Genomic DNA, 25,365 nt, shown 5'->3' with positions numbered 1-25,365 from the left:
TTACAAAAGTGACGTACAGTAAGCTTCTTAAGGGGACATATGTTCTTCAGGCAATTATAGATTTCTTCAGGCAATTAAAGAAAACTGTATTAGAACACAACTAAAATTCTATTTTTAAAAATCCCAGATTTTATTTTTTCCTGGGAGTTCTCTGTAGTTTAAATGACACATACAAACTGAATAATACAAAAACTACATTAGGTATTCTTGAGACCTAAGTTTCCAAAAGAATCTAAACAATACCAAAACTTCTGCAATGGATTCTTTTTTTTAATATAATTATTATTATTGTTTACCTCTTCTCCATGATCTCTGCTATTGGAACATACACTACTGAGTCTTCTTCAAGTAAAGAAGAAGAAGACTTGCCTAACCTTTTCCGGCCTTTCGGTGTTTTAAATCTCTCAAGCCTCTGAGTCACGTCCAGCAACTTGTTTTCTGTTCTACAAAGCATCTCCATTACTGCTTCGAATGCTTCCTCTTCTGTCATCTTGCTCTCTGTCTCTTCCTCCTCTCCTGTCATCTTGCTCTCTGTCTCCTCCTCCTCCTCTTCAGCTACCTTTAAGCTCATTTCGCTTCTTAGCTCTTCATGTGGCTGAACACAATTAAAACAGATGACTTACAAAATCTAAAATTTTCCAAAATCACTGGTCAAGGCAAGTTTATGGAAGTAGAACTGCGAGAGTTTTTATTTTAAATATGTTGCATAATCTCATTTTGCCGAAATGGTTAATTTGTATCTTACCTCTTTGTTCGTCTTACTCTCTGTCTCTTTCTCCTTTACAGCAGTTTTTAAGCTAATTTCGCTGCTTAGCTCTTCATGTGGCTGAACACAATAAGAAAACAACTTTATAACTCTAAAATTCTTCAAAACCATTGGGCAAGGCAGAAGCAGTAACTAATCATGGTATTTTTGATAATATATATGTTCTTATAAACTTATTTTGGCAAAAAGGGCTAATTTCTATCTTACCACTAGAGCAAAAGACGAGTCATTCTGTTCCAGATACTGTTGTGTTTCAACTGTGAGTGTAGGATAGGAGACATTGGCCTGTTGAATCTCCTCCTGGTTGTTATTACAGGGAGAGAGAATTTTCTGACTGGTAGCTGAATCATTAAATCCGGGTGGGACAGTCTCATCCAAAGTATCTTGAACTTCATTTGCATCTATGTTGTTCTCCATGACTGCTTCTGGTCCAGAGTCTCCACCAGAGACTGTCTTAGTATCCTCAGGAACCTCCTGGTTGTTATTAGAGGGAGAAATAGTTTTCTGATTCGTAACGAAATCATTATATCCGGGTGGAAAAGTCTCCTCCAAAGTATTTTGAGCTTCGTTTGTATCTGTGTTGGTCTCCATGACTGCTTCTGGTCCAGAGACCATCTTAGAATGCTCAGGTTGTTTCACGCTCTCCGCCTGTCATACAAAAAGAATTGACTTCATGATCGATCTCACTGTAGTCTCTTAAGGGATCCAGATAATGACATAAATTTTCACATGTGAGAATGAAGCAAGTAATTACACAGTTCAGTAACGAGTTATTTACCCTCCTATTCCTCAGTGCCATATACCGTGAATTTTTAAACCATTTGCTGACCTGAAATAAGAAATCTAAGCATGTGAAGAACAAAGCAAAACTAAGAAAACCATATGTTCGTTAGCTCTTTGAATGAGCCTTATAACCTTCCAATAATCAAAGAAACACTGGTAGATAAAAAAAAATCTGGTACACGTTTACCTTCTCTGGATCAAGACTCAGCTCTTTTGAAAGCCTATCCCTCACAGCTTTTGAAGGAAGCTCATTCTCTGCAAACACTAGGCGTAGCTTCTGGTACATTTATGCAAACAATTTCAAACTTAGTAATGGAATTTTTCTCTTCGCTTTACACATATATAAGATACTAAGGCAGGGAAGAAGCAATTTCATACCTCAACTGCAGCTTTTGGGAGTCTGAACATTGGCCTTCGACCTCCTTTATCTTCCACAGAAGCAGAAACTCTCTCACTCTGTTCTGGTATTTGTATAGCAACTTGATCTTTCTTACTGCTTTCACACATACTTACAGGGTTGCTTGTTACATCAGATTCTTTTTTTCTCCTCCTTCGGTCATTCGGACCCCAGTCTTCATCTTCACTACCTTGCTCTTGCATAACTGCATCCTTTCCAAACATTTCCTGATAAATAAAATAAAGCCCAAAAATTCACCACCAAAACAACCATCAGTAACAAACTATAGCAGATTAACATTGAAGGGATTTAAAAATCCATGGACATGGTACTCACATAGTACAACTTTGTATAGTCAACAGTCCTTCGCTGTCTTGGCCCACATACAGTTTCTTCATTACTTGTTTCGCATTGGTCCATCATATTGCTAAATCCATTGCCTTCCCATGATCCTGTTGAAAGGGCTACACCATCAGAAGATAAGCTCACGCTAGTTGACATGCTTTCTCCATCATTATCACCAACACCACCACCACTAACGTTGCTGCTGCTTCCTACACCGTTTTCCCTCATTTCAGGGTCATAGTCATCATCCTTAGAGTCATCAGAAGGCCAATCCGCTTCGTTGTTAAGTCCAGCTTCAGATCCAATAGGAAGACTAGCTTCCTCTTTGAAGATATCCTTATCCACATAAAAAAAAAAGGTAAGGTTTTCAAAATTAGAAGTGTAAAGCAGCGTTCTGATAGTACAGTGTCTCTATCTCGCGTTCACACCAAATGAAAGACTCTGGTACTTGCAAAAGTTTACCTGCCAGTTGCTATCCTCAGGGAAATGCGTTCCAATTTGTGCATTCATTGTGTCGATGATTTCCATCTTGCAATCACAAACTTTGCAAAACCAGCCCTGATCTCCGGGAGGTACTGTTGAGATTATTGAAAGCAATATGATTTGAGGAAAAAGAAAATCAGGCGGAGAAGCCACACTGTATAATTTCTCTAAGACAATAAATATGTATATGTAATAGATAGCCAAAGCATACTGTTCTCTGTTTCCAAAGGAGGGTCAAGGCACTTCTGGTGAAATGCTCGATTACACGTTCCATCACAAAGTATTATATCATTTTCCAGAAAAGCTTCACGAGAATTGCATTCCGCACAAAATATCTACAGAAGATAAAAACTCCATCAGGGAATTCTCAAGTGTAATTTTTAGCCTCGCCCATAAAGATATGAATTAGAGAATGGAGATGGTGTTGTGGAAATAAATAGAGATTTATTTACATGGTCATGATGAATAGATCCATCTGGAGCTATCGCTTTATCTTCCATGCTTCCCACAGAACTAAGCAGGTCCAGCTGGCGAATGGCGTCGCGTAGTCCAAGCTTGCAGTTTAAAATCTGTTTTCGTGCTCTCTCAAGCTCCTTGTCTGGTCTTATCTTTTCTCGGCTGAAGAAAACATGGAAATACATGAGTCGAACCAAATAACTGTTTGCAACTAAATGAGGCCACAATTGTTTCTTTGCGTTTGCGTTTGCATTTCAAATCTGAAACTAAAGATAATAGTTAGAATAATATAAGATGTAAACGCAAATGCAAATGCTAAGTTCGTTTCTTTAACATTTGAAACAATTGTGGCCTAAGGAAAACATAGGAGAATAGACATTCAATTTGGAAACAGAAAAAGGCTGAATACAAACAAAAAAAAATCTATGGACCGAACTATTGACAGCTATAAAGTTAATCAAACGCGTTTGTAACGCATAAGAAATTATTCTTTTGGTAATATATCCGAGAAAATCGTAATTGCAAACGGTTTTCCATATAAATACCCCGAGTCAATAGAGAAGAAATTTAAATTCTGTACCTCTGACCTTTCCAACCTTCAGTTGCATATGCATCGATAAGATTCTGCTGCATCTTCATCTTAATGAGCAAATACCTTGTTCGCCTCTGCAACCGTAACGAATCATCTACCTCAACCTTATTATCCTTCTGCTGTCTCTTACTTTTCCTCTTCCTTGTTTTCTTACCTTTCTCTTCCTTCTCCTCACAATGTACCCATCCTCGAGAACACTTCTTGTTTCTAGATTTTGAACATAGTTCTTCTTCGGTTTTGCGCTTATTAGGCTTAGGATTCCTCTTATTTGATGTTTCTTTACCTTTCTTGACAAGTGATGAAAGTAAGGTAGACCCAATTCTCTGAACTGAAACACAAGCCTTTTCGGTGGTTTCGCGCGTAATTCTCCCCTTTGTTTCAATCTCCTCCATATTGATTTCCCCGATCACAGAGACTTATACTCCTCTTTAGCAGATCATTTCATATAAGATCTTACCCTGAAAATTCCAACACCCTTCCCAAATCAGTTTCCTCACATACACACAAACCCAACTTGGTTTTGAAATCATATCTATGGTTTCTAATCCCCCATTTAATTGACATCCCACAGTGAAAAGGACTGAATCAAGTCTCATACGATTTAAGAAACAACACACAGTATACACATTAAAGGCACTACTTAATTCAGACATGTTTTTGACTTTTAATTGCAGATTTCTGATTGAAGCTGACACTTTTATACAAGATAAAGAAACAGATCGAACACTAGACTAACCAAAACACAACACTAATCTCTTCACATCTTCTTTAATCATGCTCATGACCCAAAAACATTACAAAAAAATTCAAAAAACACAAAAAATTCGAAGTTCTAAAACTAATCTGAGCAAAGGAATCGTAACTTTGATTAATCGGAAGAACCAACACATCAGACATATACATAGAACAAAAGCCTAAGTTGTTTAACAGAAGAAAGCAAAACCTGGAAGAGGGTAAGGAGATGGGTTTGAGGAATTGGGAAGGATGAAGCCAAAGTGAAGATCTTTACAACAAGGGAAATGGGAGATACTGTAATTTTGAGGATTGAGTCACCGGCGGCGAGTTGAAAGGGTGCTTTCAACGGTCGGGTTTTTACGTCACTCTCCGTTCCTCCTTTGCTACTTTACTTTGGCAATGGTACTGCTCCGCTACTCTTATTTATTTTCGTTTTGAGTCCCTGTATTTAGACATCTTCTTTTAAATTCCTATTCAGGTTTTAGATATTACATTTTTATGCCAAATTAACAAATAATTTTTTCCTTTTCAGTTGCGAATATTGAAATTTATTTCCTTTTTTGTGTTTTCTTATGTTTGACTCAGCCCATAATAATTGGACTTCTTGTATATATGACTCAGCCCAGTTAGAATTAGTTATCGGGCTGAATAATCGCCAGCTTAAGCCCATTATGGGAAAATAACAAGTGAGATTAATCAGAAAAATGAATTGGACAAAAAGTTAAAGCTAAATCACTATCCAAATTTGCATCGAATCAACTTTCAGATGAGTATATCTGGTACTACGTATGGTATATCTATCAAAGTAATCCATTGCCATAATTCAGATGTTATATCATAGTAATCCATCACCATAATACATATTCAAGTAAACTAATCTAATCCCAAACGACTATAAATTAACAAGAAAACATATATTGGATTGAAAGATTTTGGATCGAGTAAATGATGAATCGAGAAACCGGACCCGTAACTGGACAACCCTAATTTAAGAGGTGGGGCGGGTAACTGTGGTCGGCCAAATTAAAAAGCTAGTTACTTTGTATATTTTTCAACTATTTTAGAACATCAATGTTGGGTCGGTTTGGTTTGGTCCATATAGTAATGAATATATCGTCGGCCGAGCTAGCCAAATAAATCAAGACGATTTGGACGGTAAATTACCTAAACTCTTATATCTAAAATTCTGCATATTTTACATAAAATATGTACTGTTTTTTAATAGATCTCACATGACTACATATGGACTTTGTTTGTATGCATCCACCACATGGGTGGAAGTGAGATAAGAACAAAGCTAGCCCGTATAAATATGTTTCACATTGTTGATATATTCACATTAAGTTTTGTAAATAATCACCGACTTTAAATTTTGTGGTCTCGAGCTAGTTGATTGCAAGAAAACAAAATTATAATTTATGTCTCTATATTAAATGGGATGCATTACTCGGAAATGTCATCTTATGGAGATGTGGGGTTAAAATGTAGTATTATTCTCTTTTTATATGCATGGGAGAGGGGGTCCTAAGAATACAATGAACGTCATCTTAACGTTGCTTTGCTAAATTATTGTTATCTTCCCTTCAAATCTAAATGATGGGCTATAGAGACAAACCGAGAAAAAATTGTCTGCTAATGAAATAACATTTTAAAACTATAATAATTTCGTTGATTATCTTTTAAGACTATATATATGTGTGCGTGTCTTTTTTGTGACATGTTCGATGGCATAGTCTGATCTAACTACACCAAGATTAATTTTCTTTTTTCGTTAATCGTTTATATGTAGAAATACATAGCCTCATAATTCACTCATAACTGCGTATATAATTGATTTTCTGAACTTCTGAAAATGTGCATGTAGGCTGTAGATTTTGTTTCATCGATCCATCACATTAATACACAGTTATAAATCTTGATATCTAAACTTGGCACACTAGTAATAATATTGAAGTTCTCAGGTACGGTTGTTTCGTCAAGATATATATAGTTAATTCGTTCATGTAAATATGCGACTACTAAATTACTAATCAACTAGGTTCGGATCCGCGCTACAACGCGGAGGAAATAATTACATATATATAACTTTTATCGGATTAGAATATGTTACATTTTAATTTTGTTAGAGTACAGTAAATATATGATTACGGTAAATCATATATTTGTATAATAAGTTTAAATAAAATAAAAAAAGGAAAAAACGAGTAAATAATCATATACTGAGTTTTGATACAATTAAAAACACGGTGAAAATTTAATAGCACGAAATAATATTTGTCGATAAATTATTCATTTTGACCATTTTTGTAGTAAAAGTAGGAATATACGTAAAAATTACATATTTACAATATATTTTTTGAAAGTCCAACCCGTAACAGAATTCATTTCCTAAAAAACATTATTTGTAACTCGTTTTATCATTATAATTGTGATTTTAACAAACTACCCGTGAATTATCTAAAATTTACATAGTTTGATATATAATATATATTATCAATAAAAATTATGTCTCCAAAATTACATTTATGTCTTCAAAAAAATATTTCGATATTTTAAATTCTAATAGTTTTATATATTTGAACCTTTTATTTATAATATTTTGAAACTATTTTAAATTTTAAATATGCTCATGTAACAATGGTTTTAATATTGGTCATACTTATAATGATTTTAAACCGTTGTCCAAAATATTTAACCGAGTGTAGTTGAATATTATATGTCCGTTTTGAAAAATCCAAATTGCAACATATGCAAAAAAAAAGTTAAATTTTTATTAAATATTTATATTATATAGTATAATATCATAAATTAAAAATAATATCAAATAAAAGTGAAAGAAAAATAATATTTTTTAAATAGATTGTATTAAATTAGTTAGAGAAATATTAGTAAATCTTATAATTAGTTATGGAAATAATACAATCCTAAAATTAGATTTGGAAAGTATCCGGTGTATGTATCCAAACCCATTAATCTATCCAATTTTAAAAGATCCAATTAAAAATTTCGGGTAATTTTTTGAAATTGACCCGACCCGGAAACACTTTTTGTACTTCTCTTTTACTAATATAGGGATGATATATATTGTATATACGTACATACTATATACTGAGTTATTTGGATGTCATATTCCTTGCCCCCAAAAAAAAATCAACACTAAAAAAAAATTATATAAGCTTTTCGTTAATCTTTTTCTTATGGTCATTAATATAATTATATGTTATGGTGCATATCAGCATATGCAGATGTACTTGTATACATAATATATACATATATACCTAATTTACCTAAACATATTAAAATGAATGTATTATTTGCAGATGGATCCAGTTTTGTAATTGCTTCCAATTAGCTACAACCAAAACTTAGATTATAAACAAACATAAGTACACGAGGAGATTAGTGATTTGTGGTTAGTGAGTTGCTTTCGCCTAAACATCGGATAATGTTATATAATCACTATGTGTGTTAATTCCAGTTGTCGCATCTAAATTTGTAATAAAATAAGTCATATGATTGCGATTGTAACTATTAGAGTTTTTTTCTCTCTCAAAAGATAATTTTCATAATTACCTTGTCTTAAATTTATAATGAGGACCAATTCTCTTGTAAACGTTTTAAAGTTTTTTAAAGGAAAAAAAAAACATGAAAGTAGAAGGTTTTAGGAGTTTTCTTTAACAAAAAAAAGAAGGTTTTAGGAGTTTTGGATTATATCTAAAATATAAGATAAACAATTTATTGGCGGTGAAAGACCGAAAGTGATGTGTGTTATACTATTCTTTTTGTCCATCGGAAAAGATGGAGATGATGCAGAGATATCCACGTTGAAGACTCTATGTGGCGTAGAAGATTAGGAATGATATGTTGAATAAAATAAAATATTATAATGGCACAATAATATAAAATACCATACTAATATTATTTTCAAAAGGGAAAAATCAATTTGAGGACCGACTCTTACCAACAACAACTATTTTGGCTCTTTTTGGATGCATCTAAAACTACACCAATCATTCATTCATTCATGCGCTGCTGCCTCAAAGATAATATGACTTTTGGCGTCCACGAAATAAAAACTGTTATTCTCCCCAAATAATACATGTTAAGGAATGATTAAGTACTATTTTGGTGTTTGGTCGTCGTGTTTTATCGTTTTCTACAAGTAAACGTAGTATATTTGATAAAGACTACTACTTAAAGGTGTGGATATGTACAGATCGAGTCATCGGGTCGAGTTTTATAGACTCGTGTTGGGGCGAGTTTTAAAAAGTTCTAAGAGAACATTAAGGTAAAATATGCGATTTTATATATATAGGTAGGATTTAATTTTATTAGAGAATGATAAACCAGGTTTAGATTCATAATTTTATGAATCATGATGTAAACTGTCTTTATGTATATTAATGTCATCTTTTTTTTTTGCTAAATAATGTCATCTTTCATATACAAAATCTGGTATCAATCTGCAATTATTGATAGCCAAAGAAGGAAAAGAAAAGAACAACCCTAGAGTAGAATATGTAGTACAATCCCGTTGTTTTTAATTAGGTCACGTGAATTTTACATGAATACCAATACCTTTGGTTTGTTTTCAACACTACTACTACTTACTACTCACGTATGTATATATAATTCTATGTATCTACATTGACACGTAATGAAGACGTGTCGTATAGGCTTACTTGGCTATGACTTTTCACAACTTGCAGTTGAAACTCGTGGTTAATGCCGCCACACCTGAAAATTCTATGAAAAATTCCACGAATATACCTTTTTTATAGACATTTTTTCTCACATAATTGAAGCCTTACTATTTTTGAGCTTTCCACTAAAACGGAAATGATACATAATTATCGATCGCATCCATAATTTGTAAGGAATGTCATACAAGCGAATCAATGCTTAGATAAGCATACAATTTTTCGATTAGCAACATATTGATTATAAGCTACTTTGTTAATGGCAACACAATTCGTAGAGTACATCTATATTATAAAATTGCTATGGTTCTTATTGTGATTCCAAAACCGTTTAGATTGTATAGAAAATTTTACTAGGTAGGTCTTAAGTACAAAACTATATCACTGTCTAAGTTACTATGTTGTTTTATAAAAAAAAAAAGAAGTTCTGATCATGTTCTTTATGGTTGATAACTATGCTATATATATGTTACAGTAGATATGGTAACTTAGGCTATATTAGAGACGACCCATAAAAAAGCGAATCAAACAGAGTGATCGTTGGGTAAAACATAAGTCATAATAGAGAAAGAACGAAATAATTCGAAGCTGATTATGACTTTATGAGTCGTTAAATTAACAATAACTGAGAAAAAGCGTATTACGTGGTAAATTAAACTCTTAATCTTTTTTTTTTTCCTGATCGTAAAAGGAAAATAAATAAAAATATTAAGTCAATAAAATAAAAAATTAAAGAAAAAAGAGAGAGAGAGAGAGGTATTAGAGAGGAGGTGCTGCTTCATCATCTTCACCACTTTGCTCCGACAGGTCACCACCTCTAGTTTGCTTTTCTCACGAAACAAACAAACTTGCTATTTCCTTCTTCTTCTTCTTCTGTGAAAAAAAAAAAAAAACACATCTTTAATCTCTCTTCCCTTTGGATTCGGAGAGAGAAGAAAAAGAATTGATTCTCTCTCTCTCTCTCCTATTTTTATTGTGTTCCGATCTGATCGGACGTTTTTACATTTTTCTTATTATCATTTTAATTTATCGATTCTTTGTTCTGGTGTCATCGGAGAAATTTCACGGTGGCAGCTTAAAGTTTTGATTTTTATTCTTCATTTTGTTCACGAAGGAGAATATTTCTTCGTTGATTCCAATTTTGTGATAACTGGTTAAGAAGATAAGGAAAGCTCAATTATGGTTCCATCAGAGATTGAAACTCTGGCAGACGAATCTGATCATCGTTTCGCCAATCTGAGAGGCGTCCGGTGGCGTGTGAATCTCGGTGTTCTTCCGTTTCATTCTTCTTCCATCGATGACCTTCGCAAAGCTACAGCCGAATCTCGCAGAAGGTATATAGATACATCACCCCCATTGCATGAATGTTGCTCAAGTTTCCGATTTTGGGGATTGAGTAGTAGGTGTTTGTGAAACCTCTAGGATTTGAGCTTTTCTGGGTTTAGCTAGGGATCTCTAATGGCCTTTTTACAATGCTTCTTTGTCTATGTAGATATGCTGCTTTAAGGAGACGGCTCTTGATTGATCCACATTTGTCTAAAGATGTTAGAAATTCCCCTGATCTCTCTATCGACAATCCCTTATCTCAAAATCCAGGTAACATAGCATTCGAGTTTTCATCACTAGCTTTGGTTAGAATAAGTCCTAAGGCATTATACATTCTTGTCTTTAGAGGTTTTGCTGAGATTTTTCAGTGTTATATATCCATTTCTGATGGCAGATAGTACTTGGAGTCGGTTCTTTCGTAACGCCGAGCTTGAGAAAACATTGGATCAAGATTTATCAAGGTTATATCCAGAGCACTGGAGCTACTTTCAAGCTCCTGGATGTCAAGGAATGTTAAGACGTATTCTACTCTTGTGGTGCCTTAAACATCCCGAGTACGGTTATCGACAAGGTACATTAAACATATTGAAAGTTGTATACTTTTGTTACTAAAGAGTATGGTTAGTTTTTGTAATGTATATAATCTGACATTTTTCATGGGTTTTTTTTTCTAGGAATGCATGAGCTTTTGGCGCCACTGCTTTATGTACTTCATGTTGATGTAGATCGTCTCTCTGAAGTGCGTAAAAGTTATGAGGATCATTTCACAGACAGATTCGATGGTTTATCTTTCGAAGAAAGAGATATTACTTACAACTTTGATTTCAAAAAGTTTCTGGAGGATTTCACTGATGATGAGATTGGTGGTATTCAGGGAAGCTCAAAGAAAATTAAGAGTCTAGATGAGCTCGATCCCGAAATCCAGTCTATTGTGAGGTTAAGTGATGCTTATGGAGCCGAAGGTGAACTCGGGATTGTCTTGTCTGAGAAATTTATGGAGCATGATGCTTACTGCATGTTTGATGCACTAATGAATGGAGCTCATGGTTGTGTTGCAATGGCTGGATTTTTCGCTTACTCTCCAGCTAGCGGATCCCACACGGGTTTACCTCCTGTTCTTGAAGCGTGCACTGCGTTTTACCATCTTCTGTCGTTCGTTGATTCGTCTCTGCATAGCCATTTGGTTGAACTTGGAGTTGAACCTCAGTACTTTGGGCTTCGATGGTTACGCGTTATGTTTGGAAGAGAGTTTTTGCTTCAGGATTTATTGATAGTGTGGGATGAGATATTCTCAGCAGATAATACAACAAGAACAGATGAGGATAACAATACAAATCAGAGCTACAAGATCTTCGATTCTCCTCGTGGAGCTCTAATCTCAGGAATGGCTGTTTCGATGATATTATGTTTAAGATCATCATTGCTAGCTACTGAAAACGCAGCTTCTTGTCTCCAGAGACTATTGAATTTCCCAGAGAAGATTGATGTGAGGAAAATCATAGAGAAAGCTAAGTCACTACAAACTTTAGCTTTGGATGATGATGTACGGTCATCAGCTCTATCTATAAACGATGGCTTTGATCAGAGCATAAGTCCTGCAGTACCAGCGCGAACTAATAGCTTTCCTTCAGGATCCACTTCTCCTAAATCTCCACTGATAATTGCACCACAAAGTTATTGGGAGGAGAAATGGAGAATTCTACACAAGGCAGCAGAGGAAGAGAAACAGAGTCCTTTAATACAGAAGAAAAAGCCTTGGTTCAGGGTGAAAAGACTTTTCAGAACAGAGTCTGAGCCAACTCATAGCGCCAAGTCATCAAATGAGAAAACTGAAGTCAAAGTATCATCAGTCGCGCGTAACTTACTTGAAGATTTTAATCGGCAGGTCGTTTCTGAATCTCAGGAAGCTAATCCAATAGATGTTGTGAACAATGAAGATAGCATTCAAGAAATTGAGGAGGTAAACACGGATTTCGAAACTGCTGGTGAAGAGAGTACAGCAATAGAGGAGAATTCATCTGATGTTTCCTCAGATCCAAACAGTCCTCCTAGAGACTCCAACTACATTGAGAATGATTCAAATAGCAGTAACGAGTCAAATTTGTTTCCTGATGAAACAGTTAAAGATCAAGAAACAAGTGTAGTAGATCCACCTCTTTCCATTTCTTCTCAACCGAGCATCGAGTTTCCAGTAACTCAGTCTATAGATCAAGAAACAAACGTAGTAGATTCACCTCTTCCCGTTTCATCTGAACCGAGTATTGAGTTTTCAGTAACTCAGTCTCATGAAGAAGAGGATCGTGCAGATAAATCTGTGGCCATTATTAAGGAGCGTAGTAAGGTTTTACCAGGAAAGTTCCAGTGGTTTTGGAAGTTTGGACGCAATCTCCCTGCTGAGGAGACAAAATCTAATAGTGGTGAAAGTAGTAAGAGCATTTTGGTTTGCTCTTCCGAGTCGACACAGGCTTCATCATCGAGCAGCAAAGGAGACACAGACCAGAAAGTGATGAATACTCTGAAGAACCTTGGCAACTCCATGCTTGAACATATTCAGGTAATTCACTCTCATTCTCTTTCTCTAGTTCTATCATCTATGCTGAAAGTTGTGAATCAAGCGTCTGATGATTTTTAACAATATATGTTCAGGTGATCGAGTCTGTTTTCCAGCAAGAACGAGGTCAGGTTCAGGCAGGATTAATAGAGAACTTATCTAAGACCAATTTGGTCGAAAAGGGACAAATCACAGCCATGACTGCTCTCAAGGAGCTTCGGAAAATCAGTAATCTTTTGTTGGAAATGTGATGTACCTTTGATTTTTCTCGTTCAGCTCTCTGTATATATATATGTCTACTTTATTTTTTTGTAAAGTGTTGTTATTTAGAGCACGCAATAAAAAATAAAGGAAAAGTTTTTCTCATCAGCGTACTCTTGATCTCTGCGGAATTTGCTGTAGAACAACAAAGTTTTGGTTTTATGGTGATGTAAATGATGTTCTCAATAAAGATGGATGATTTTTAAGTTCCACTGCTTTGAACAATAGAGGCAAAAGCATAGAAATTGCTGCTCACATACATTAGTTTTGGAGTCTTAAGGTAAAATTTTCTAGTACTTACACATGTGATCGAGAAGACTAAAGTAGAACACAACATCTGGATCGAGAAGATGGAGAGTATGCAGAAAAAGTGTCTAATCTATGTTGTGAAAACCTGGGAGTAGTGAAGTTATGAAGCCAAAAACTATCATCTGGATCTCTTTCACTATTCCCCACCATTGATTCCCTTGGTTTCCTGCATCCACGTTTTCATTTTCATTTGCTTGGTTCCCGTTAACAGCTTGATTCTCTTGTCCCTCTGCGCAAGTAAATAGAGACAAGTTGCTTCGGCATAAGTTGTTTTTGTGATGGCTTCAGTTAACACCATGCGAGAAAGATATAGCAAACAGTATACCTGGAACTGCATCTTCATTTAGTGGCACTGCAGCAGCGGGATCATTATCAACTCTGGCAGCAGGTCTATGAGGTCGAGGTGGTGGTACTGCTGCTCTATGCATACCTTGTGAAAGCCATCGCACAAATGGTGCAAGAGCTCCAGTCTGGTATCTATCAGATTTCCAACACCAGACAACGGTTAATAACCTTTTTTTTGTCAACAAATTCCCAAAAAGAAGTTTTCAATACTTATTTAACACAGGCCGGTTTAACATATTTCAGCATAGATTCGTTGTCATACTCAAGCTTCATAGACCTTTAAAGAGTGAAACTAAACCAGATTCTCGAGACTTACAAGTATATTATGGTAGCGAAAATCACAAGAACAGCGAGCCTTTGTCTTGATCCATCTTGGTTGAACAGAAATATGACAGCAGCAAGCTTGAGTATGAGAAACAAGTCAAGCTGAAACGCAATCTGAAATCTCCTTTCCACAACGTGCCTTTGATGTGCAGGTTGCTGCTGTTGCTGACCCTGCCCGGCTTGCGCTTGATTCTCTCCCCCAGTCTCACCCTCATTACTTGGTCTAGTACTAAACAAATAAATCAAACCATCAACCCCAAAAGATCCAATATCAAGCCTAACTTTTCTACATCAACTCATCTGAAGCCAAAACGATCAGTAAAGTTGACTTAAACAATAATATGCTGCTATGAAGACGCAATGGCATTATTGAGTATGGAAGCTACTCCATGAAAACCGTGGGAGATTCAAAAGAATTACTTACGTGGGAACATTGTAAGTGAGAGGGATAAGGTAATTTGAAGGAAGACCAGCGATATGTCCTCCGAATTGATGCACAGGAACCGCATAGATCCCAGCTCCACGGTTCATTTGTTCATCGTATTGTGCAGGATTCGATCCGGGAACAAGACCCGGATAAAAAACCGTGTACATTGGAGAATCACCATTGGGATAAGCTCGAAACCCAGAAGAAGACGCTGGATCCTGTAAATTGAAACACCCAGAAATCAAATCATGAAGTCAATTCAAAACCAAAACGAACAAATTGTTTCTGAAAAATTCGCAAACCCTTAGATGATTGATCTAGAGGAAAGAGGGGAAATTTACAGTTCATCACTCATCCACAATCACTGGAGAATAAGAATCAAACGGGGAAAACTACTAAATCAAACGATCGAAGTTGAAGAAGAGCAAGTTACAGACCTGAGGTTTGATCCCAGCATCTTCAGGTTTCTTGTCAACAGAAGGTTGATGTGACGCTGAAGAAGACAACTTTTCGGGTTCTTCGGCCATTTCTCAAAGGACTAAACTTTAACGCAGAAGCTCTCGGCTCTGTTTTGAATCCGCGAGATTGTTCTTTCTTCTTCTCCTTCGTTTTCTCCAAGTTTGATATTTTTTTTTTCACGATTAGCTCTGCTCCTTCGTCAGCTTCTCCAATTAAATTTCGACACGTCAACACCAATGCTTTTGTCATTATTTATCTTTTTTTTTTTTTTGGCAAATTACATAAAACATTCTGATTCTTTATAAAAAAACGCAATTTTGGACAAAGACAATTTTTTTTTTTTTTTTGTATACTAATTAATTAGTAAAGTAATCAACTCGACATGGAATTCAATCTTGTTCATATGCTGGTTAAACCTTTTTTTTTTCTCTTCAAATATAAATCACATAAGTTTGTTGTAAGCTCCACAAAAAAACCAAACTTAAAATTTACTTTTTTTTTTTTGAATAATCAAAGAGGTTCTGGGCCAAAGCCCATACATCCCCTCAGGCCCGAAACCAAAGCATGTTATATGGTTTCGTCCCAAACGCTACTCGAACCGGCGACCTCTAAGCTTCTGCCAGAGATCTTTACCAATTGAGCTATTAGCACTTGGTTCAACTTAAAAATTTACTTTAATCAAGTCATGAGCATACAATATTACAATGCGTGCCATTAAACAAAAGACAGAACGATGTGATGTTTCAGTGTTCCAGGAATAATCTCAGACAGCAAAAAGAAAAGGAGATAAGTTGCATCCAAAGCCAAAAAAAACTATTACTCATCGGATTAACACATCGTTGGTAGAAGAAACTAGAAACATTGGACTTTCTACGTGATCCAAAAAGACTTTGATATCTCTAAAGCCATCCCCAAGTCCTTGAGTCACAACTTTTCTGGCATGGTTTACCTTGAGATCGTAACAAATAAAAGAGAACGGTCTCGGCCATCCGCTATAATGCGGAACAAATATAAGCTCGCCGGTACTAAGTGCACCCCTGAACTTAAACCATTCACCATTCCCAACTAAATTTGTCCAACAAGGAACCAATAGAGAAGTTTTTGACCATTCTTGGTTACTGACATCCTCGAGAATCCACAAGTCAAGTGTACCGCAACATATGCAATCTGTTAACGCTATCTTTCCACCGTAGTTAACCAGTTCACAAGGCCGTCGTAGACGTTTACTATCCTCAGGGAACTTAATAACATTAAATTCTTCAGATGCCAAATTAAAGCTTATTGGACACTTGGTTGGTCTATCGAGCTTAGCTACATAATACACAACCCCATTCATGCATATTCCTTTACTTTCAGGACAACCCCTTACACGATGGTCATGCTTACATTCAATCATTCTCCATTCTTCTTTAGCTCTTAAAGTGAAAACTTGATACTCCTCCGTCCCAATAACTTTACGTAGCCCATCTCTGAAGAAAGGACCATATGGATTTGTCATGCACAACACTTTGTATAGATCGTTAACGGGATCATATCCGAAAAAAAGATAAGACCAATCTTTAATCTCTTTTATAGTTTTGACTTTGGGCAAACTTACGAATTGACCAGTGCTTGGATTTCCAACCAACACTTGATTACCTTTAAAACAGCATATCAAGCCGCGGACGGGTGGAGAAAACCAATACCGAGAATCGGGTTTCGGAGTAAGAGTTGCCCTATAACAATCAGAATTCGGATCCTCCAGGGATCGGGAGATAAACGAGTGAATGTCCCGAAGGTGTACTATGAAAAGAAGACGAGGCCGAGTAGAAGCTCGAGTCAGGTACAGCTCCGTGAAATCCTTGTCGCGGATAATAGATAACCAGCGTTTACAAACGAAGCAGAGGATCGCTATGGATTCAGCCGACGATTTTAGGAGAATCTCTAGTATCAGTTCTTGAGGAATATTAGAAAACATATCGTTTTCTTCACTTTCATCTCCACGTTTCTTAGACCAAGTTAGACTTTGTCGATTTTTCTTCTTCACCTTATCCATGGGGAGGAGCTTTCTGATTTTTTTACTCTAGCTCGGGTTATTTCCTAATCGCCCGTATATTTTTGCAACTCACTCAAAACCCTAATATCAATCTTAACATTACACCCAAAAAAAGCCCTAATTAATATCATTAAGAAAAAAGTTACACTAGGTTGGCCCAATTAATCTCCAAGAAAATATGTTTTATTAGTCCGAGACAAATACAACTTACTACAAGACAAAACTGAAGCCTACACTAGGGAAGCTATAATATAATGAAGCTACAATATGTTTATGCATTGGAAGACTAGTGAAGAATCTTGGTTCACTTTGATAATGGATTCAATCTATTATTTTGATTACGGTGTCAAAGTCAAACTATAACGGGTGAAGTTAAACGGAGAAGCCATTCGATGGATAACTATGGATGGAGAGACGAATAAATCTGGCTCGGAAATGAGAACACCATCAAGTGCAAAACCTGAAGCTGAATTGTTGGTAACTACGATAGAGTGTCCAAAGAGTAGCGTAGGGATGCGAGAGAAAGGCTTCATGAGGCTTAAGACGGAGAAGTCAAGCCACTGTGGAACGATGTGGTAAGAAGCAACCAGTGGTGACGTGGCGTTGATTCCTTCCACGGATGTTTTGGGGAGGAAGAGAGTGGAAGTGAGGACTGGACCGTTGAGCTCGTCGTTGGTGTTGAGGAACGCTTCACTCCAGTCTTCGAATGAGCCGCTTGAGATCATTGCGTCTATGATTTTGGTTGCCATTTCGTTTTGCTCCGTCGTGAGAGAGGGAAGTGAAGTGGAGGATGCAGTGGTGATGATGGTAATGATCATTATGAGGAAGGGGAGGTGTTTGGTGGTTTCCATTGAAAGAATATTAAGAAAACCTTCAACTTCCTAAGTCGATATTAAAGAAACTTTTGGAGTGTTGGAGGTTTCTTTTTTCAATGTATATAAGGAAAATGTAGGGAGGACTAGTAGTAGTAGTTGGATCATGTAACATTAGTTTTGTATTTGGTTGTGGTTGGACAGTGCAAAAACTGTAATCTATTTTTGCAAGTGGATTTAACATGAGTGATGCATTGCTGATTTTGATTTTTTTCCCTACAATTTTGAGACTTTAACAAAATATAGCAATAAGATATACTATATGAATATGATGATACTACTAATGATTTGTATGCTGATGATAGTATAATTGAAGCAATATTGCTTAATTTTAGTGTTGGTGCCTTGAAATCGATACTTGCAAGTTGACGACTACTAAACAAAGGAAAGATAATCTTCGTGGATTACCAAAAAAAAAAAAAGATTGGTTGCAAGTGACAGCTGCTAGAAAATGAGTAAAAAAACATTTTTTTAAGGGAAGTGCCACAATCAGGCCTGTCTTCGTCTTAATTATGATCCATCATTACGCAACTGTATAGCCATGTAAAATAGTGACAGTGTGATTTTCCGTTGATAGAAACAGAGTCTTTACCTGTGGCAACAGTAAATAACTTTAGTGTTCTTTGCCTCCAGGTTCAGATGAGTCGTCTAGAGGGAGATTTAGGTTGACTTCCAGAGCCATATTCTGCATTATGTTAAACTCCATGTTAACTTCTAGCTCTTTTGTATATCTGAAATCAAATACCATTCAGAAACAAATGAACACAAAAAAGTATCACCGGACTCCGGTGATAAATAACTTTATTCTAGTACAACATTGTTTACCTAGGTAGAATCTCTAGAAGACAAAGAACGAAAATTGAATATGCCATTGCTCATCTACAAGTTGTCGGTGTTTTGGAAAGAGATAATACATTGGAAGTCGTGTCTGTATGCGATTTACCTAGCTTGTTTCATCAATCACCTATCATATCCAAGATCTTGCTTTATTCTACATCAGCAGAAACATTGCCTCACTCGGCATGTTGTTCTTATCTAGCAAAACTGCTATATCAATCTGCAACAGATCCATAGATTAGGCTTTATGATTATGTATCCGTCAATCATCCTTTTGATCTTCTTCTTCTCAGCATTGCATCGCATACTTTTGCTGCATCTGCATTCTGTCTAACATTATGAACTCTAATGATATTGGCACCTCCTAAAATTCCTGCAGTAACCGAAGCAACAGTTGCAGCATCTCTGTCAGTGGCCTCAGGACGCCCACATATATCTCCCAAAAATCTCTTCCTTGAGGGTCCTATGAGTATAGGCGCATGAGACACTGCTGTACTTCTCTTAGCCATCTCTTCTCGGATTTTTGGCAGATTCATAATAATATCAAGATTATGATCGACACTCTTGGAAAACCCAACCCCTGGATCGATCATAACCCTCCAAGCTGGAATCCCAGAGAGTTCTGCATCTCTTACTCTCAAGTAGAGTTCAGAAGCAACATCCTTGCAGACATCACCGTATTGCAAATTCTCTTTGTTCTGCATAGTACATGGATCTCCTCTCATGTGCATGGCCATATAAGGAACCCCAGAGTCTGCCACAACCTTGTGCATATTTGGGTCTAAAGTTCCCGCAGATACATCATTTAGAATGTCAGCTCCATTGCTTATTGCTTCTGAAGCAACCTCAGAGTTGAAAGTGTCCACGGATATGAGCTTTCCCTCCATCTCTGGCATACCACGAACAGCTTCTAAAACTGGCAGTAGTCTATCTATCTCTTCTTGACTAGAAATTCTTGAAGCCATTGGTCGTGTGGATTGTGCTCCAATATCAATTATATCTGCACCCTCGGAAACCATAGAGCGAACCTGAGAAACTGCAGAATCTACCGACTGAAAGCGTCCTCCATCACTAAAACTGTCAGGGGTAATATTAATTATACCCATTACATGAGTCTTGTTTGAAAAATCCCAAAGTTGATCCCCTATTGGGAAAACCCTTTGTATACCATCTTTTCCAATCAGTGATTCGCCACCAAGTCTCTCCCACGCTTGGAAAATTCCACCGGGATGTATCGCGAGTGAATGCCAATGAGCAACAGTATCATTGTCAACAGCTGATCCAAGTAAATCAACCAAAGGTGCCATTACAAATGACCTTTCCCAGAGTCTCTCATGGGGTATGATTAGCTTATCAGAACATATTCTCAGCTTCCCATAAAACAAAATATCCAAGTCAAGTGGTCTTGGTCCATACCGTATACCATCCTCACGTCCCATGTCTCTCTCAATTGTCTTGAGAACACTCAATAGCTCATGAGGTCCAAGCTTGGTGACACCTCTCACTGCAGCATTGAGAAACCTAGGTTGGTCAGTCACATGAACAGGAGCCGTTTCGTACAAACAACTATGCCTTGTTAAGCAAATGCCACTACGCTTCATCAAGCGCAAAGCCTCTCTGAAATTTTGCATCCGGTTTCCAATATTACTTCCCAAAGCAATTACAATTTCATGCTCTGTAGATTGAACTTCGACAGTTGTAGTAGTTGTTGCCGAGGTTGAGAAAGCTGAGGTACGTAATGCTGCAATACAAGTACCAAATCACACACCTTTAGAAACTTTTCTAATTGGCAAATTAAATCAGCAGTGGAAACAATCAACTACAATGAAGAGAAGATAGATGAAGCTGGTTAACTTAAATGAAGAGAAACCTGGAGGATTGAATAAAGAGGAACAGGATGAACCAAGTGGAGACACGAAGGATAGAGATTTCGACGAATAGTATCGCTGCAAGCAGACCCGACTTGGAGCCACAGCCACGATCACCGCCGGAGGCGGTTCCGAGAAGCGGCGGAGAAGGAATCTCCCGGTGTGGAGTAAGGTTTGTGAAATTAAACGCGCCATTTTTTTAGAGAGAGAGAGTAGAGAGAGTGAGATGCAATCTAATGTTTGTGCTGATGAGTGATGACTGAAGAAGACGATGAAGGTGTGAAACGGGTACCAACTTGGATCCGAAAATCTAGCTCGGATTAGACCCGACTCGTGTATCCCAAATGCAATAACCAACAAAACCAACGGAATACATAATTATGCACGAATTAAAATACTACCGAAGATAATCAATTAAAACAATCCCATCGAAGAAAGTAGAAACCGAATTATACAAAACATTAAACATCGAAATCTAACCAAACCGGATTAGATAACCGAAATCCGAATCAAAGGAATGAATATATTTTATGGGCATTTTTGCCCTTGTCTGTTGTTTTTAGCTTCCAAGAGTCATTTCTCGATCCCCAATTCGTGGATTAGGGTTAAAAGGAACCATTTTTATTCTCGTCGCCCGAACAACAAATCCAGATCGAAGAAGATCCAATGGCGTTGAGAAGGGTTTACAATGAAATCAAGGGGAAGAAGGTGACAGAGCTTCCCGGCTATTTCAAATCGACGTTTTCAACGGAGACCGTGAAGACTTCTGTGAAGAGAGGACTTGATAACTACAACGACAAATACATCCAGACCAGCTCCGTCGAGCCTCTCCTTCATATCTGCTTCGGAGGCATGGCCTTCTCTTACCTTGTCGCTCTCCCCAATGAGCGTCGCCATCTTGAGCACCAGCAGCATGCTAAGGAGCACGGTGGTCATTGATCTCGAGGGAATCGTTTCGATCTCGAGATGATTTTAGGTAATTTGTTATTCTATCCTTTTGGCTGGTTTTTGATTTTCCCAAATTTTGGATTTTGGGATAAATGTGCATCATTTGTGAATTGTGATTTGATTATATGATTTGGGAACTTGTATCTGTGAATTGATTGATTTCAAGTATATGCACATTCCATCAAAGTCATATTTGCCTTCGTTTGCTCAATGATAAAAGGATTCATCTTTCGTTCTTGTAAGAGTGGATGAATAGCAAAAGTAGTGGACTTTTTGTAATCTGGAAATGGGTTCAAAATCTTTCTTAAATTTCTATGTGATTTCAAAATGGTTGAGATAGATGTGTGGTTTAGCGACAAAGTGACTATGTTTAGCTCATTCAATCAATGTTGGCTCTTTGGTAGTTCAATTATCACATCACATTGATTCTCATTGTTCTTTGGAGGGTTTGATGGTTGGATTCTATACGTGAAGTTTTGTATATTAATGTCATGAAGCACAGTTTATCGATTTCTAATGTATGGTTCTTGTGCTTATGAATGCAGGGGTTGCTTTGAAATCTTTCTGCGATGGTGACAACTCAAGAATTGTGTCTTTATTGTTTTGTTTTCTCGAAATTTTCCTGGATATTGTTGACCTAAAGGAAAAGCCTTTGTTTTGAATTTGCACTCGATAAGGCAAATAATTGAAGCATCATGATATATCCATGAATAATATACTGTTTTGTTTCCGGTGAAGCTGTGGATTCAGCATTTGTGTTATCATATTTGATTGATGCGGTCTGTATACTTGGATTGAGCCGAAGATGATGCATAATCGATTTATAAACCTCTCTATTCATTTCCTTCATATCAAAGCTTGCTGTTTTGTTCTTGGTGGCAGGATCAGTTCTCTGGACTTATGATTATGCTATTTGAGAATTATTTCAATCACATTGACCACTTACACTTTTTTAAAAAAACTTTTATTTATGATAAATTACAGATTTCTGTCGATACTAATTGGCACTACAAAATTAGAGTTGAATCATCTCCATTCTCAATTATGTAGGATATTCAAAAATGAAAAATCCAACAATAATGAAAGTATGAAACATTGACAATTTGACACTCTTCCTACCTGTTAGTATTGGGCCAAAACAAGACGTCAACAAATTTAAACTCAAACCACATCAAAGGCCCATTGGCCAGCTTTTACTTTGCTTTGGTGGCTTGCTATGCAGAAATTCGTGGTCGACATCACAAAAGATGTGCTTTCAAGTTCACATGCATCTCGTTCCAAGGATTTTTTTTTTAATTTTAACTGTAAAAAAAAACAAGATAGTGAGATGTTGGTTTAAGCAGTTATGAGGAATCTATGTAGAACAACACAACACATGAACATGATTATAATATATATCATATATGTGTAATCAGTGAACGTATCGATATAGTAAAGTTAACTTAAAGTGTTTTATACTGAAAACAAGTTAGTGCTAAGTCGAAATCAGAGTGTTTGGGAGTATTATATCTTCACGGGAAGCCAAAACGTCTTTTCCTTTCTTATCATGGTAAGTAGATGAAAAAACGTATAGCTAATTGGTGCTATATGGCATCCCAATCTTGATTAAGAGATACATCGAACTTTATCAAAATAAAATCATATATTGACACCAAAGAGAGAGAGAGAGAGAGAGAGAGAGAGATAAGAAGAACTAGATAGAAGATGATGAATGTTCTATAGCTGTAGCAGTAGCCACCTCTATCATTAATGAAACTTTCATACTCAGTTAGGTCGCAAAGTTGAAAACACAAATAAAAGAAAGGGCCATTTAATAATGTGTGTGTATATATATAGATGACATAAATACTAAAAATTCAATAGCATATTTGTCGTTACACCTAAATTTAAACACTTATAAAAAAAAAATGATTGTTATAGTAGTAATAGATTATAGATAGACCTCCCTCACGAAAAAGTGAATTTGTCACGATTTCGAACATAACGAATTCTGTCTCTTTTGACCGAAAGACGATTTTTAAAAAGTTACTTTTAAAACAAACAAAACAAAAGGATTCTCCATAATCAGTGGGCAGACCATATAACAATGAATTACTCTCTCTTTACATAATCTCTTTCACTCTTGACATAGTGACAAGGAAACAAAGCTATTAGAAGAGCAATAGATAAAAAATAAGGGTTTGATTATGGTTGGTGTAAGAGGAATCAAAACAAAAATTAGGACAAGAAGGAAACGTCACATGACACATGATGTGTTTGGACTAAACGACATATCACCTGGGAACAATCCTTCACATGCCCCTTTCTATCTTTACTTTATACGAGACATGCACATACAACATATACACCTCCCTTTTACTTCAAAACTACCTTACAAACCATCTTTTGTATTCTTCTCTACTGCTAATGATGTTATATATATAAACCTCGCTGTGTTCACAATAGTAACTAGATGTTTCAGTACGATATATACCAATGAATTATTAAGAGGATTCTCTTACAATGTACTTAGTACCATTTATATATGTGTGTATCTCTTCATAATCACTCCAACAAACAAAAAACTATGAGCTGTGTAATCCAAAAAAGAAAGAGCGCAATCAAGTGGTAAATTAGTTTACTGTGTTCACCATAATGCTTTTTTTGGAGGGAAGCCGCGTTTTATGATTGAAACATGAATTCTAATCAAACATCATTACTACTGATCATCAATTTATATTAATCTTATAATAATAATACCTTTTTACTTTAGGTCCCCTCAGCAAATTATGAAATTTTATAAATATTTTATAAAATATTATAGTTGTATACTTTTTCTTTTACTACCTTTCCTCACAAAATTCATTTTAGTCAACTAGAAATCTTTTCTCTCCCTCCCTCCTTGGACTTTTCTCATTCCTATTTATTTCTTCTACCTCTTTTTGCGTATAAACACCCTCATCTATTCATTATTTCCTAATTCATCCAAATTACCCTAGGATACTACTTATCAAATTGTTGATCTTTTTTTATGTGTACTGATTAATGTGAAAAAAAATTCTAGAATACTCAACAATACAGATTCACTTTAGTATACTACTACTACATTGGTAGATTTGCATATTACTTTACAATACATAACCTCGTATTTTGTGTGGTAAATTTCCACTAAACTCTGCTACATGTAATGTTTTATACTACTACTAGATTCGGACCCGCGCTACAACGCGGGGGAAGATTACCGGGTTTTTAATCTTTTGTACGTTGCGGGATAATTTATTTGTGTTTGCTTTACTTTATTTGATTATTAATTAAATTCTATCATTTTTAGATTGTATTTTTGTGTTGGTTTCGAATATGTTCAAAATTATTTAAATTGTATGATTTTAGTTGGATTGTTAATTTTAGAACAATATGTGACATATATACATGTATAAATATTATACTATGAATCATTTTTAAAGTTTAGGGATTGACCCGCAGTACACCGCATAATCATAAATACATGATTTTAACTTGGACCTTTCATGCAGTTTTGTAAAATTGCAAATCTCTAGAATAAACAAA

General features: G+C 36.1%; 7 protein-coding genes and 1 long non-coding RNA gene across 12 annotated transcripts; 2 read left to right on the top strand and 6 right to left on the bottom strand.

Moving 5' to 3' along the window:
• Positions 1-89: 89 nt before the first annotated feature.
• LOC17880549 (pathogenesis-related homeodomain protein) lies at positions 90-4,950 on the bottom strand. 2 transcript variants are annotated; one of them, XM_023779570.1, is made up of 12 exons: positions 4,766-4,950; positions 3,811-4,280; positions 3,227-3,392; positions 2,986-3,109; positions 2,754-2,866; positions 2,283-2,627; positions 1,928-2,173; positions 1,737-1,826; positions 1,521-1,595; positions 974-1,414; positions 746-826; positions 90-595 (listed from the first exon to the last, which is right to left on the bottom strand). In XM_023779570.1, exons 2-12 carry the CDS (start codon positions 4,212-4,214, stop codon positions 293-295), a joined length of 2,388 nt encoding a protein of 795 aa, XP_023635338.1. In that variant the 5' UTR covers positions 4,215-4,280; positions 4,766-4,950; the 3' UTR covers positions 90-292. The 2 variants fall into 2 exon arrangements, with proteins under 2 accessions (XP_023635338.1, XP_006283148.1); XM_006283086.2 differs by having other exon boundaries at positions 1,545-1,595.
• Positions 4,951-10,026: 5,076 nt separating this feature from the next.
• On the top strand, positions 10,027-13,607 carry LOC17878929. The gene is made up of 5 exons (XM_006283057.2): positions 10,027-10,591; positions 10,750-10,853; positions 10,978-11,154; positions 11,258-13,137; positions 13,230-13,607. Exons 1-5 carry the CDS (start codon positions 10,437-10,439, stop codon positions 13,383-13,385), a joined length of 2,472 nt encoding a protein of 823 aa, XP_006283119.1. The 5' UTR covers positions 10,027-10,436; the 3' UTR covers positions 13,386-13,607.
• A 15-nt stretch (positions 13,608-13,622) lies between these two features.
• LOC17880349 lies at positions 13,623-15,427 on the bottom strand. The gene is made up of 5 exons (XM_006284188.2): positions 15,238-15,427; positions 14,798-15,018; positions 14,366-14,602; positions 14,030-14,181; positions 13,623-13,933 (listed from the first exon to the last, which is right to left on the bottom strand). Exons 1-5 carry the CDS (start codon positions 15,325-15,327, stop codon positions 13,770-13,772), a joined length of 864 nt encoding a protein of 287 aa, XP_006284250.1. The 5' UTR covers positions 15,328-15,427; the 3' UTR covers positions 13,623-13,769.
• Positions 15,428-16,079: 652 nt separating this feature from the next.
• LOC17877619 (putative F-box protein At4g29970) lies at positions 16,080-17,294 on the bottom strand. Its single transcript, XM_023777991.1, has 4 exons — positions 16,898-17,294; positions 16,646-16,726; positions 16,379-16,570; positions 16,080-16,324 (listed from the first exon to the last, which is right to left on the bottom strand). The coding sequence occupies exons 1-4, from the start codon at positions 17,292-17,294 to the stop codon at positions 16,080-16,082; spliced, it is 915 nt and encodes a 304-aa protein (XP_023633759.1).
• A 338-nt stretch (positions 17,295-17,632) lies between these two features.
• On the bottom strand, positions 17,633-18,145 carry LOC17878076. Its single transcript, XM_006285899.1, has one exon. It carries the CDS (start codon positions 18,143-18,145, stop codon positions 17,633-17,635), a length of 513 nt encoding a protein of 170 aa, XP_006285961.1.
• Positions 18,146-18,608: 463 nt separating this feature from the next.
• On the bottom strand, positions 18,609-21,240 carry LOC17880032 (folate synthesis bifunctional protein, mitochondrial). 4 transcript variants are annotated; one of them, XM_023778469.1, is made up of 4 exons: positions 20,874-21,240; positions 19,312-20,744; positions 18,992-19,223; positions 18,609-18,851 (listed from the first exon to the last, which is right to left on the bottom strand). In XM_023778469.1, exons 1-3 carry the CDS (start codon positions 21,064-21,066, stop codon positions 19,158-19,160), a joined length of 1,692 nt encoding a protein of 563 aa, XP_023634237.1. In that variant the 5' UTR covers positions 21,067-21,240; the 3' UTR covers positions 18,609-18,851; positions 18,992-19,157. The 4 variants fall into 4 exon arrangements, with proteins under 4 accessions (XP_023634237.1, XP_006283460.1, XP_023634236.1 ...); XM_006283398.2 differs by having other exon boundaries at positions 18,992-20,744; positions 20,874-21,238; XM_023778468.1 differs by having other exon boundaries at positions 19,110-20,744; positions 20,874-21,238.
• Positions 21,241-21,447: 207 nt separating this feature from the next.
• Positions 21,448-22,663, top strand: LOC17878878. Its single transcript, XM_006282703.2, has 2 exons — positions 21,448-21,847; positions 22,365-22,663. The coding sequence occupies exon 1, from the start codon at positions 21,538-21,540 to the stop codon at positions 21,808-21,810; it is 273 nt and encodes a 90-aa protein (XP_006282765.1). The 5' UTR covers positions 21,448-21,537; the 3' UTR covers positions 21,811-21,847; positions 22,365-22,663.
• Positions 22,664-22,834: 171 nt separating this feature from the next.
• LOC111829391 lies at positions 22,835-23,597 on the bottom strand. The gene is made up of 2 exons (XR_002832877.1): positions 23,558-23,597; positions 22,835-23,121 (listed from the first exon to the last, which is right to left on the bottom strand). It is a non-coding gene; the product is annotated as an uncharacterized LOC111829391 (long non-coding RNA).
• Between the last annotated feature and the right edge of the window lie 1,768 nt (positions 23,598-25,365).

The sequence above is a fragment of the Capsella rubella genome, unplaced genomic scaffold (genome assembly GCF_000375325.1).
Source record: "Capsella rubella cultivar Monte Gargano unplaced genomic scaffold, Caprub1_0 scaffold_7, whole genome shotgun sequence".
Lineage (NCBI taxonomy): Eukaryota > Viridiplantae > Streptophyta > Magnoliopsida > Brassicales > Brassicaceae > Capsella > Capsella rubella.
The sequence above is the reverse complement of the archived record's forward strand: the minus strand, read 5'-3'. Positions and strand labels throughout refer to the sequence as shown.